The 12,291-nt window shown below is 44.1% G+C and overlaps 1 protein-coding gene across 1 annotated transcript; it reads left to right on the forward strand.

The window, feature by feature from the left end:
• Positions 1 to 634: 634 nt before the first annotated feature.
• LOC310820076 (hatching enzyme 1.2-like) lies at positions 635 to 1,459 on the forward strand (the record flags this gene model as incomplete). Its single annotated transcript, XM_083691581.1, has 1 exon — positions 635 to 1,459. One exon carries the CDS (start codon positions 635 to 637, stop codon positions 1,457 to 1,459), a length of 825 nt encoding a protein of 274 aa, XP_083547707.1.
• Between the last annotated feature and the right edge of the window lie 10,832 nt (positions 1,460 to 12,291).

Consider the following 12,291-nt stretch of genomic DNA (forward strand, 5'->3'; position numbering starts at 1 on the left):
GCAGAGTGGTAGATGGAGACATTCCTACAGCACAATATTACATTCATTTCCTGCAACATTAGGTTGATAACAGTATATCAATGAGATATTTTCCATTATGTATTTTTCCAGATACAAATGACAAATTGTGTCACATTTTCACTTCTGTTAAAGGTCTCACGCTAAACGGAATCAATATCAAGAATAACCTACGGACTGAAATTAATTTAAGTTGTCCACTGAAGTGTACAGTAAGCCTGTTTGGGTGAGGTGATGTGTTTTAAGACCAGTGTTGAAGGTTTAAAACAACAAGACTGGGAGGTGTCCAGAAACACCAAGACTAAACCCACCATGACATGGTGTAAGTTGATCAGGGTGGATTAAAACCATGTTGAAACTGTAGGCTTGGCCCTGGAGTCCTCCCTGTAGATGTTTATTTAGCACTAGCAGCATGGACCCCAGCCCTTAATCCTCCTGCAGACACACCTGCAGAGACCTGTATAAAAGCCTTGGACTGACCAACACTCAGACATCAGCCTCAGTGCCAAGGAACCTCTCCAAAGCATCTCCACAGCCATCTAGAACCTTCTAGAGTACCTCCACCACCAGAGCCAAGGAGCCATCCAGAGTAGCCTCTCTTCTCTCCACCATGAAGATGGACCACAGCTCCTCTCTCACCCTCCTCCTGCTGCTCCTGCTGGGCCTCTCCCAGGCCAACCCTCTCCTGGAGGACGGAAGTGAAGAAGATGGAAGTGAAGAAGAGTATGAGATGGACGACCCTGAGGCTGAAGTTATCGACATCACCACCGGGATTCTGACCGCTAACAACGGCTCCACTGAGATGCTATGGGAGGGAGACATGTTAGCACCAAAGACCAGAAACGCCATGATCTGCTACAACAATAACTGCCTGTGGAAGAAAGGCAGAAGCGGCAAGGTTGAAGTGCCCTACATTATGGGCCGTGAATTCTCTCAGCGCGACAGCCAGATGATCGAGAGAGCCATGAGGTCCTTCCACAGCAGAACCTGCATTCGCTTTGTGCCCTACTCAAATCAGCGCGACTACATCAATGTTGTGAGCAGGAGCGGCTGCTTCTCTGATCTTGGGAGAATCGGAGGCGGGCAGCTTCTGTCTATCAGCAAAAGCGGCTGCCTTTACCACGGTATCATTCAGCACGAGATCCTCCACGCTCTGGGCTTCCAGCACGAGCAGACCAGGAGCGACCGTGACCAGTACGTCAGGATCAACTGGCAGTACATTCCCTCCAACGTGGCCTTTAACTTCCACAAACAACAGACCAACAACCTGAACACACCCTACGACTACTCCTCAATCATGCACTATGGAAAAACAGCCTTCACTTCGCAGCCGGGAAGGGATACCATCACCCCCATCCCCAACGCAAACGTGAACATCGGCCAGAGGCAAGACCTGTCCAGAATCGACATCCAGAGGATCAACAAATTCTACAGCTGCTAAGTCTGAGGAAAATAGCCCGGAGAACGTGTCGTATGATGGCAGTGTAGTTAAAACTTTGGTTTAATGTTTGCTGTTCGGTTAAAATGTTCATTATGTGATACAACATGCTTTAATGCACACAATTATTTAGTTTGCTGTGTCACTGTAATCACTAATCGCATGGGAACATTTTTATTTGAAACACGAAAATAAAGACCATAAAAAAATATATTGCTTCCACTTTTGATTCATTCCTTTGAGTGCCAGGTTGAGCAGTAAATGGCCCATAGTTGCACCATTTACTGGTCATAAAAACTGCTGCTGCCGCACATCTGTACAGTAAGTACAAACAATAAAATAGTCTACGGGTGCAAAATCAATAAGCAATGACATTAAGCCTGTCGGGACCTGATGATTAGACCAAACCATTCAGCCCTCGTTTACCGTACATAAAATCCACAAACCATAAAGATAAACATACTGTAACTACAAAACAGAACACATGTGACATCCAGTGAAATGTTCTGTTTTTAGATCGACCAACAAACAGGTGCTCAGACCCCTCAGCCCGCTGAGGGGGGTTTCATCTGCTGTTTGTGCCTGAGTGGGACCCAGCCCCCGTGCGCCCATCCCATCTGTTTCCCTGTTCCCCTGGCATCTCTCATCTTCGCCAACTGCCGAGGACAACAACAACCATCTCTGCCATCTACCACGTTTTCCATAGGCTCTTGTGTGAGACCCTCCTCTATTGCTATTGGACGTAGCTGACAAACCCAATTTTGACCAGTGCAAGATAAGCATTCTGTTCACAAAATGAATATCCATCCCAGACCTGGTGTACAAGACTGTGTTTACAACTATTTTGCAATCCAGTTGAATACCAAATGGGTCAACAGACAGCCAAAATTAAGCTAAACGTCAGCTAATGTAAAAAAAAAAAAAAAAAACGAAAAAAACCGAAATCCTCATTCCTTAACCTGCACAGTGACTATGAAAGCTAATGAGGGCTTATAGAATGTGAGAGGAAGTCTCATTTGAGAGTATACACTGCTATCTGGTGGTGACTTAGGGAAAAACTACATTTATTGACAGTCCTGTAATTGACTCCAGTTACAGTATCAGTTATGACCACTAGGAGGCGGCAGAGTATGTGTTGAAGTCTACTGTCAGTGGTTGCAACATTTGCTGTCAGAGTCATAGCTACACTATCACATCTATAGGACTTGACCTTGCGTTTCTCAAGGGAGCCAATATTCAAATTCACCTGAATACAACGTAGGATATGAAAACAGAACATTATACGATGTGTGCAAACAGAAAGTATCTCAATCATCAATCAATCACAACAAATGGTGCACTCTCTTTTACCGTCTCACTGCGCGCATTTAATTCGTCAATTTATAGTAATTGTGTGTCATCTCTCCACAGCGGAAATTTCAAAGCAGCCTTTGATCCTGAGGAGATCTTTCTCTTCGAGAGGTTTCATCTTTAGATTAAAACTCTGAAATCATTATCCCGGCAGACTCATATGTTGTATTATGTGTATTCACTTGCACATACACCTCTACTGGCGAACATCAATACCCCTGTCAGCCAGAAAGCTACCCAGGAGAAGTTTAATTAAGGTTACTCTACTGTGACCTACAGTGCCTACGAATATTAATGTCGTTGAGGTATTTCTGTATTTCAATTTTAATAAGTACTGAAATTTCAAAAAATGTGTTTTTGCTTTGTCTGGGGTATTGTGTGTGGATTGATGGCAAATTCTATTAATTTAATCCATTTTAAATTGAGCCTATAACACAACAAAATGTAGAAAAAGTGAAGGGATCTGAATGCTTTCCGAAGGCACTGTACATCTTTACGATCACACCCTTGCTGTGCATAATCACTGTGGAAGAGCCACTATCTGGAAAAAGCCTCAACAGTGTTTGCTCAGCACACCAGAGCTTGGACTTGTTATCAAACAAAACAGGAGGCTACTGCTGCTTGCTCAATAATCCACAGTGGCATATTCTTTGTGATATTCATCACACATATTTCTTCTCCTGAAGCTAGTGCTCTCAATTGATGTCCGTACTGTCCATACAATAACACTATTCTATAGTTCTTAGCCTTGGGTCTTTTTGTTCATTGCCCTATTATGACTAATTTATGCTAGCCATCCAATTAAAGGGTCAACCTGGGATTCAAACCACACAACAAAGGTTTTTTGGGTCAACAGCAACAGGGATGGGGCTTGAGAAATGTAACCACTCTCAGATTCATAGACAGAGTTATGGATAGAAGGCGTGACCATCCATGAGATCATAATGATAGTTTTAACCATGCTTTGATACAATATAGAATTGCATTGTTCACAAACAATAGAGTCAAACAAGCCTATATGTTGGGTTCTGATGCGGTAAGACCATTTAATTAAGCTGTCTATAACTTATTCCAGAAATACATGTACCAAACCCAGAATGCCCCTTTAAGGCTAGCATGGGAGAGTTTCTACATGAAAAACAAACACATGCATGATGTTCATGCAGAGTCATTGATCGGTTATTTCATGTTATATGCTTCTGAACATCAATGAGCCACTCACAGGGCGCTCACAAAGACCAAGACAAAGACTGTTAGTTGGCCATGCAATCAATTCTCATCAATTGTTGGAATGTGGTAACAACACACACGCACTGCACACCCCCCTTCCGAGACAACACAGAGCTCTAGGCTCTGGGCACAGGGTCAGCCATATTCCGGCACCCCTGGAGCAGTTAGGGGTTAAGTGCCTTGCTCAAGGGCACAACGGCAGTGGTAGGCACCTGGATGTGATGGCAGTCACCCTCCAGTCACCCTCCAGTGGCCGGCCTCTCTAACCTCCAGGCTACCTGCCGCCCCTCAGTTGCCAAGGTCCCTGGTTCGATTCCGGCCATCGACATATCCTGTATGTCATCCCTCCTCTCTCTCTCTCACCCATCCTTCCTGTCAATATCACCCATCCTTCCTCTACTATCTCTATCCCAATAAAAGCAGAAATGCCCTAAAAATACATTTACAAATAAATAAATGAGCCACTCACATGTGTGTGTCCACTCATAAATGCAGGAGCCTCTATGCTGCACAGCATCCATTATTCACTCGATTGGACGATCTCTCTTTCCTGGATGAACGGCTAAATGTATAGTTCAAAGTGACAAATTATAAAAGATAAAAGCATCTGGAGATGAGAGACTAGGCGTAGATGTGGTATATGCAGGTCATGAGTAGATCCCCCCGGACTTTGGTCCTCTGTGGCTCAGTTGGTAGGGCATGGCGCTAGCAACGCTTAGGTCGAAATGTATGCGCTCACTGCAATGTAAGTCGCTTCGGATAAAAGCGTCAGCTAAATGGCGTATATATTATATATTACATTGACTGAGTGCACTGAGCTGGATGTAGTTTATTATAGTTGTAACATACATTCATTCATATTTCAGAAGAGACTGGCAAGGAATGAGTACCGAGGCTGGGTCAGGTTGTTGGGGATTTTGCCCTATTCATGTTGGTATGTATGGCCATGTCTTGTACTGTAGTTTATGAAGTAGCTACATTAGACCAATAGACAGACACATGTGAAGAATGTCAATAGTGTTATTCTGTGCAGGTGTTGATATTGCTGGTGTGTCATTGATGTGGCAATCATCATATTAGTGAAACCGCCCACAATCCTCCCGTCAATGGTGTCATTGATCCTAGTCACAGTAGATAACTCTGCTGTGACCTCCTCCCATACAGCCGAGAACCTTGGGGTGATCCTTGACAACCACTTATCCCGTGTGACGAACATCACAGCGACAGCACGCTCCTGTAGATTCTTCCTCTACAACATCAGAAGGATACCGTCCATTCCTCACCAGAGAAGCAGCACCATCCCCGCCTCCACCATCAGGCCTCTGCAGCTCATCCAGAACGCTGCCGCCCGTCTGGTGTTCAATCTCCCCAAATTCTCCCATGTCACTCCCCTCCTCCGCACCCTTCACTGGCTCCCGGTAGCAGCTCGCATCAGATTCAAGACCCTGGTGCTCACCTACCGGGCAGCAAAGGGAACAGCCCCTCCCTACTTGTAAGCAATGGTCAGCCCCCAAACCCCTGCCCGATCACTCCGCTCTTCCACCTCGGCTGGCCGTCTGGCACCGCCGCCTCTACGTGGATGCAGCAGCCGCACTACTTGATCACGGCTTTTCACTATCCTGGCGCCCCGCTGATGGAATGAGCCCCGCTGGTGGAATGTCATGACAGCATTGTCACTACCAATCTTCCGCCGTAGATTGAAGACCCATCTCTTCAGGCTACATCTTAACAGTCCCTCCTAAAGACCTCTTCACACCCACTACCCCCCTGTACAGGTTTCTCTCCTGTTAATAAATAAATAAATCAATAAAAATCCTTCTTCTAGCATTGTGACTGCCAATGGCCCCTGGTCTGAGCATTGATTACTTTATCTTATGATGACTAATGGATAGATGATTCACTTACTTAAACAAATGTATTTGTTGTAAGTCGCTTTGGATAAAGGTGTCTCCTAAATGCCATAAATGTAAATGTAAATGTAGTCTTTACAGTTGACAAATATAAAGTACATTCTTCTTGAAGCAATGATTTGATCAGTAACTTTACATGGGTAAACAGCATGAAACAATGATAAATTAAGTCAATATACTGTACCCATTCAATGATAAACCCACAGCTAATTTGTCTGCAGGAAATTAATAGAGTAGGTTGGTAATGTGTTTATCCCCTTGGTTCATGGTCAAAAGCTAAATTGAAGAAAATGTAATCCTAAAAATGGAAACTGCCAGAACAGAGTTTCGTAGCCTCAGTGGAATAGAATGTGAAAGCGTTTGGCGGTAGTGCAGGAGCTATGAGTGGCTTGATCAATGAACACCAGGCCCAGAACGTCACATAAAGGCCTTGACCAAACCAAGCGATAGTAATGACCTTCCAGTCTCGAAGTCTACTCTCGAAGTCTATGAGCTCCCCCAGAATGACTCTATTTGCCCAATCCACCTCGGAGTTCTGAAAACCCGAATCGTGGCAGAATTAGCGTGTGGACTCAGTGGCTTACTCTGCAGTAAGGAGCTTATCCACGGAAGACCAAATGTCAAGCTTACCCCCTGCTACCAAATGAGGGGATCATTTTATAAGTAAGTGACCTCTAAACACATTTCACACGAACCTGATTTGAAAAATATCTACAGCATGGTGCCCACAGTAGCATTATAGAACATCCTGTCTGTGGTGCCCACAGTAGCATTATAAAACATCCTGTCTGTGGTGCCCACAGTAGCATTATAGAACATCCTGTCTTGGTCATCCCCAGGGGGTCATCAATATGCTTTTCACCAAGTTGTCAGAATACATACATACAGTAGACATACACTGTGAGATTACAGTCAGTCCATGAGATTTCAATCACATAGGACTGTTGTATCATGATACAAAATATTACATATATAGTAACAGGTAAACAGATCATCTCCAGCAGCAAGTAGATTGTACTTTATATATGCATTTACAGAGCAGGAAACATTCAATTCAAAAGGGTTCAGATTCAAAAGGGTTAATAGCAGCAACAATAAAATAGGTTTCTGTTCGTTTAAGCAGTTTTGCTGGAAGCAAATAGAATTCATTAAAATGATTTTGCTGGGTGTCCCTAAAATAGATGGTGCTCCATGTGTGACACATACCAGGTATAGGAGAGAGATAACAGTAGGAACTCTCCACATTACAGTAAAACAATATTCAACGTTTCCTCACAATAAACTGCAGCAATGGTCTTAGATAGAAAGTACCATTCTAGTGGTATTATTCTATACATGCATGTTGAAAGCATGAATGAAAAGTATGGTTGTAGAGATTAATAGATTAATCAAACAGATTCATTCAACAGATCGAATTTCGATTGATTACATTGACTAATATGATTAATCAACTAATGATTTAGTTGACGACAAATAAAAAAAGAAAAAAAAAAGAATCAGATTTCAATAACAGACCAAGGACGAGTGGCATGTAGCCAAGTAAGACTGTTGTACCAAGCTTGGTTTAGACAAGCCCTTTTCTCTAGGGGAATGGGCAATTTGCACCTTTGATTTGGAGGCCATTATTTGATTGTTAACTTGTAAAGTACCATATTCCTTCCCAGTTTATTGTTTAAACACCAGTTTCACTTTCTTGTCTAGGGATGTGTGTGAAATCTGTGACCACCTAAAACGCAAGGTGAAAAATAAGATGAAAAAACATTTAAATGAATATTAGATGAATCGGTAGATTAATCAAAAAGTGTTTGAATCGACTGACAGCCCTAATGGAAAGAATGGATCGATTGTTGTCTTTTTTTTGTCCATTTGATAAGCCTTTATATAGGTCACGTGCAAGAATCTCTCTTTGTATTGACTGTTATGTGGCCTTTAATTAACAAATAGACAAAGGATGAAGGTGATTGGCCATAGAGGGAGCAGCACCTGATCAATACCGTATGCCATTTAGCTGATGCTTTTATCCAAAGCGTCTTACATTGAGTGTATACATCTTTCAGTATATATGGTCCCAGCAGGAATCGAACCCCCAACCTAAGCGTTGTTAGCGTGTTTCTTTCTTTTCTTTTGTCTGAGAGCAAAGGTGTCACCTAAAGGGATAAGTCCTTTCTGCCAGAAATCAATTTGATCTATAAGTTCCATCTTTTAGTCCTGGAGAGGGATTGCCTTAGACCTTTGGTGAAATTTGATGGTGTAATTGCATTACTAACGGGTCAGTAACGTAATCGTTTTAACTCCATGTGCCACTCTGTTTATTTCCACAAAAATAAACAGAGTGCGTATGCTTGTCAATAGCCACAGGCAATGTGATTTCTAGATTTGGAGATGCCACATGTCCAACAATAACAACAACAACACAGATCATCCATGAACAAATCCAAAATAGAACACATACACAAACACATGTCACCAGGTTCAGCGGAGGTTCCAGAGGGCCACTGTTTGAAAAGGTCAAAGGAGACGAGAGATACATTTTAAGTGTTCACTTATACTGTTGCTAAGACATTTCAGATCTCGTAACCACCGACAACTGAAGCTCTTGTCATCTTCAGAATGAGAATCAACTATTTGCTATTCCCTCCAACACAACTATCTCAGCACTTTACCAAGAGTATTCAAGACATTGCCAAAAGGGATCGCAAATTAGAGTGCTGAAAGCCAGACTTACAATCAATGGGAACAACACCACAACTGTGGATTCTCTCCTTTGGTGCCTTTGTGACATGTCCAACACATCTCGTTGTCATTACAGTACCTGTTTTAATAGAAATATAGCAGATAGATACTGTAACTGTATACATTTCTGTGGGCCAAGCCATAGTAGCCCACAGCACATGCATGAGAAACACAATCTCTTCCTACTGAGTTCACCATCTGTTATCTAATCTAAGAGAGAAGCTCGTGGGCTGCCTGGGATGTGAACCGTGTAACTGTAGAACTCTGCTCAAATACAAACCGAACAAAAATGTAAATGCAAAAATTACCGCAGATGTCCTACACTAATATAATGTCACCTTACTCTTGTACACTTAGAATGTCTTAAACCAATACGTTGAGTCACGGTCCTCTCCTATATACAGACGTACGTACGGGTATTCTATACCATAGATGAGGTTTAATTAACATTACCTCTTCCCCCTGCCAACAGCCACAGAACAGACGACTGACTCATCAGACAATTGAAGTGCAAAGGGAATGGAATTAATAGGAATGCCACTCCGTCCCACTGACTCCCCATTCCTCTGGTTACACACAGTAGGTTCCAGGTTGACTAAGGATGATGCAGGGACTTGCCTTAAGGAAGATGAATGTGTTGCCTTGAGAAATTATGATACAACTCAGACAACTCAAAAAGAATCATCCACAGGTCGAGTCCGATAGGGAGGTCAGAGGTCAGTGCTCCCATAGCTGCCCCTCTGGCACAGAGGTCACCACAGGTTCAGGCAAGCTACAGGCCCCATGTGACTATACTAGGCTGCCTATACTAGGCTGTACTAGGCTGTACTAGGCTGCCCATACTAGGCTGTACGAGGCTGTACTAGGCCGCCCATACTGGCTGTACTAGGCTGCCTATACTGGCTGTACTAGGCTGCCTATACCGGCTGTACTAGGATGTACTAGGCTGCCCATACTGGCTGTACTTGGCTGCCTATATTGGTTGCACTAGGCTGCTCATGCTGGATGTACTAAGCTGCTCCTCTGGCTGTACTAGGCTGCCTATACTGGCTGTACTAGGCTGCCTATACTGGCTGTACTAGGCTGCCTATACTGGCTGTACTAGGCTGCTCCTCTGGCTGTACTAGGCTGTTCATACTGTCTGTACTAGCTGCCCATACTGGCTGTACTAGCTGCCCATACTGGCTGTATTAGGCTTCTCATACTGGCTGTACTAGCTGCCCATACTGGCTGTATTAGGTTGTACTAGGCTGTACTAGGCTTCTCATACTGGCTGTACTAGGCTGCTCATACTGGCTGTACTAGGCTGCCCATACTGGCTGTACTAGGCTGTATTAGGCTGTACTAGGCTGCCCATACTGGCTGTACTAGGCTGTATTAGGCTGTACTAGGCTGTATTAGGCTGTACTAGGCTGCTCATACTGGCTGTCTGGGCATGTGACTACTGTCTGTCTTCAGGCCCAGGACAACTAGGCTGGTGGCCTCAGATTTGCTTGTGCAGGACTACAGCAGTAAGGTTTGGCTTGACCATCCCTCCATCATCCTTCTGACAAAAACAGCGGCAGCTTTCCCCATCCAAGTTACCCCAGGGGTACCCAGCTGCTCTGCCTGGGGGCTCACCAACACTAAAAGTCCCCCCCAGCCCACGCTGGACCAGTCTACAACTTTCTCTCAGAACCTGCCTTCTGTTAATAGTCGACTCCATCGTTACACCATATAGCCCCGTTTGGACCTATCCACAAAAGGTTCTCTGAAAGCCCTCTAAAAACAGCAGGTCAGCCTATAGGGATAAATTGGATAAAATCCAATAAGATATGATTGTCCTCCAGAGAGGAAATTCATTTCCACATGCTAGTACAGTACATCGTATAAAGATATCAACAAAACAAAACCCAACACCCAGATATAACATTTACAAAACCTAACACCCAGATATAACATTTACAAAACCCAACACCCAGATATAACATTTACAAAACCCAACTTCCCAACACATGAAGCATAGGGTAGTTTAGGGTGCAACACACACTTTGTGTGCAGTATGGCCATCGCATCTCATTGTGCCACTCACAAGTCACTGATATAAAACCACCTAAACTACCCCTTGTCCCCTACACTGTTGTGAAGAGCGGAGATCATTGGACAGGTGTTAGCTGGCAAAATTCCACCGGGCCCATCAGCTCACTGTCATATGATTTACACCTGTCCAATCATCTCAGATCTACACAGGAGCCGCGGGGTGAGGTAACGGGGGCTTATTTTTGGATTCAGAGTGTACTGCAAGGTGACTGCACAGCTTGATACTACTTTAGTCATCTGCCAACTCCACCACCCTCTGACCTCCGACCTCCGACCTCCAACCTCTGACCTCCTCCCTCTCCTGCAGCCAAACCTGGCAGTTCACTAAGTCACCTCATTGGAAGTGAGGCCCTGTGAGTGAAAGTACCTAGCATGCACTGTACCCACCTACACAACGTGATCTGATCAATCATTCATATGACATTACTCGTAAAAAAATAATGATGACATTAAGCTGACCTGCCACCTGCTCCACCATTACACACCACCGGTCCACAAAAGAACCAGCTGTTTGTGACATTCACACCCAAATGAGCACTTTCAACCTCAACGGACTATGCTATCATGAACATATGGATGATGACTCACCCACTGTCATATAGTTGAGCTGTGCAGGTATGTCTCTATTCAACGTTAAATGGCAGGACTGAGATACTGGAAGCATTGGCCAGTGAGCAGCTCATTGGGCTGTGTGGGCTCCTTCTGTGTCTCTGCATGAGATGTAATGAGAGAAGACAGGCCAGAACAGCGTCAGCATCAATACACAATAGTAGATGAGTTGGCTCTCTCCAGCAGCCGACGGATGAGCAAGTGATGGGTAGCTGAAGTTGTAGTTGTCATGCAGGCGCTGACCCTTTCCAATTTCAATTTCAGTGATCGTCAAACAAGAGCCTTTGGATCATGTGTAGTAACCAGTTATATGTGACTCAGAAAGTACGATACAACTTGCCCAGCTCATATCACAAAAAATGGGAGTGAAACACACAACAAGTGGGTGTACAACCAAATGAAACCCGCACTTCCAGGTCTTAGTCTTAGTCATTAGAAAAACCATCATAGAGTATTCTATGATCCCCAGATGTGGCTTGGCTCTATTTAGGCAATGTGACACCATTGGCCTTGAAGTCACCACATGTGCCGGCAGTTCCACTTCCAAGTTCCTGCCTCAAGGTTCCATGCATATCCCAGTCAGGCACTGTGACATCATTAGAGAGAGACACAGTGTACTGGGACATTCTGCCCTGCTACACCACGGCCATGAACGGGGCACAACATATGACTTCCTATTTTGCCCAGCAACAACAACAACAAATTCAATTCAATGGCAATATGAAGGTGTAGCCATGCAAACAAGGATGCCACCATTGAGGAAAAGCACATGTTGATTTGGGAGTCAGTTTTCTCTTGTTAGAGAGAACGTCTTGTAGTTCACTTCAGTCAGTGTGTTCTGCCTAACACAGAGGCGATGTGAGGACAAACTGATTATGGCCGTCACAAATGATGGGAAGTGATTCTGTTAGTGTGAGTCTGAGT

The sequence above is a fragment of the Argentina silus genome (genome assembly GCF_951799395.1).
Source record: "Argentina silus genome assembly, chromosome: 19".
NCBI classification, from domain to species: domain Eukaryota; kingdom Metazoa; phylum Chordata; class Actinopteri; order Argentiniformes; family Argentinidae; genus Argentina; species Argentina silus.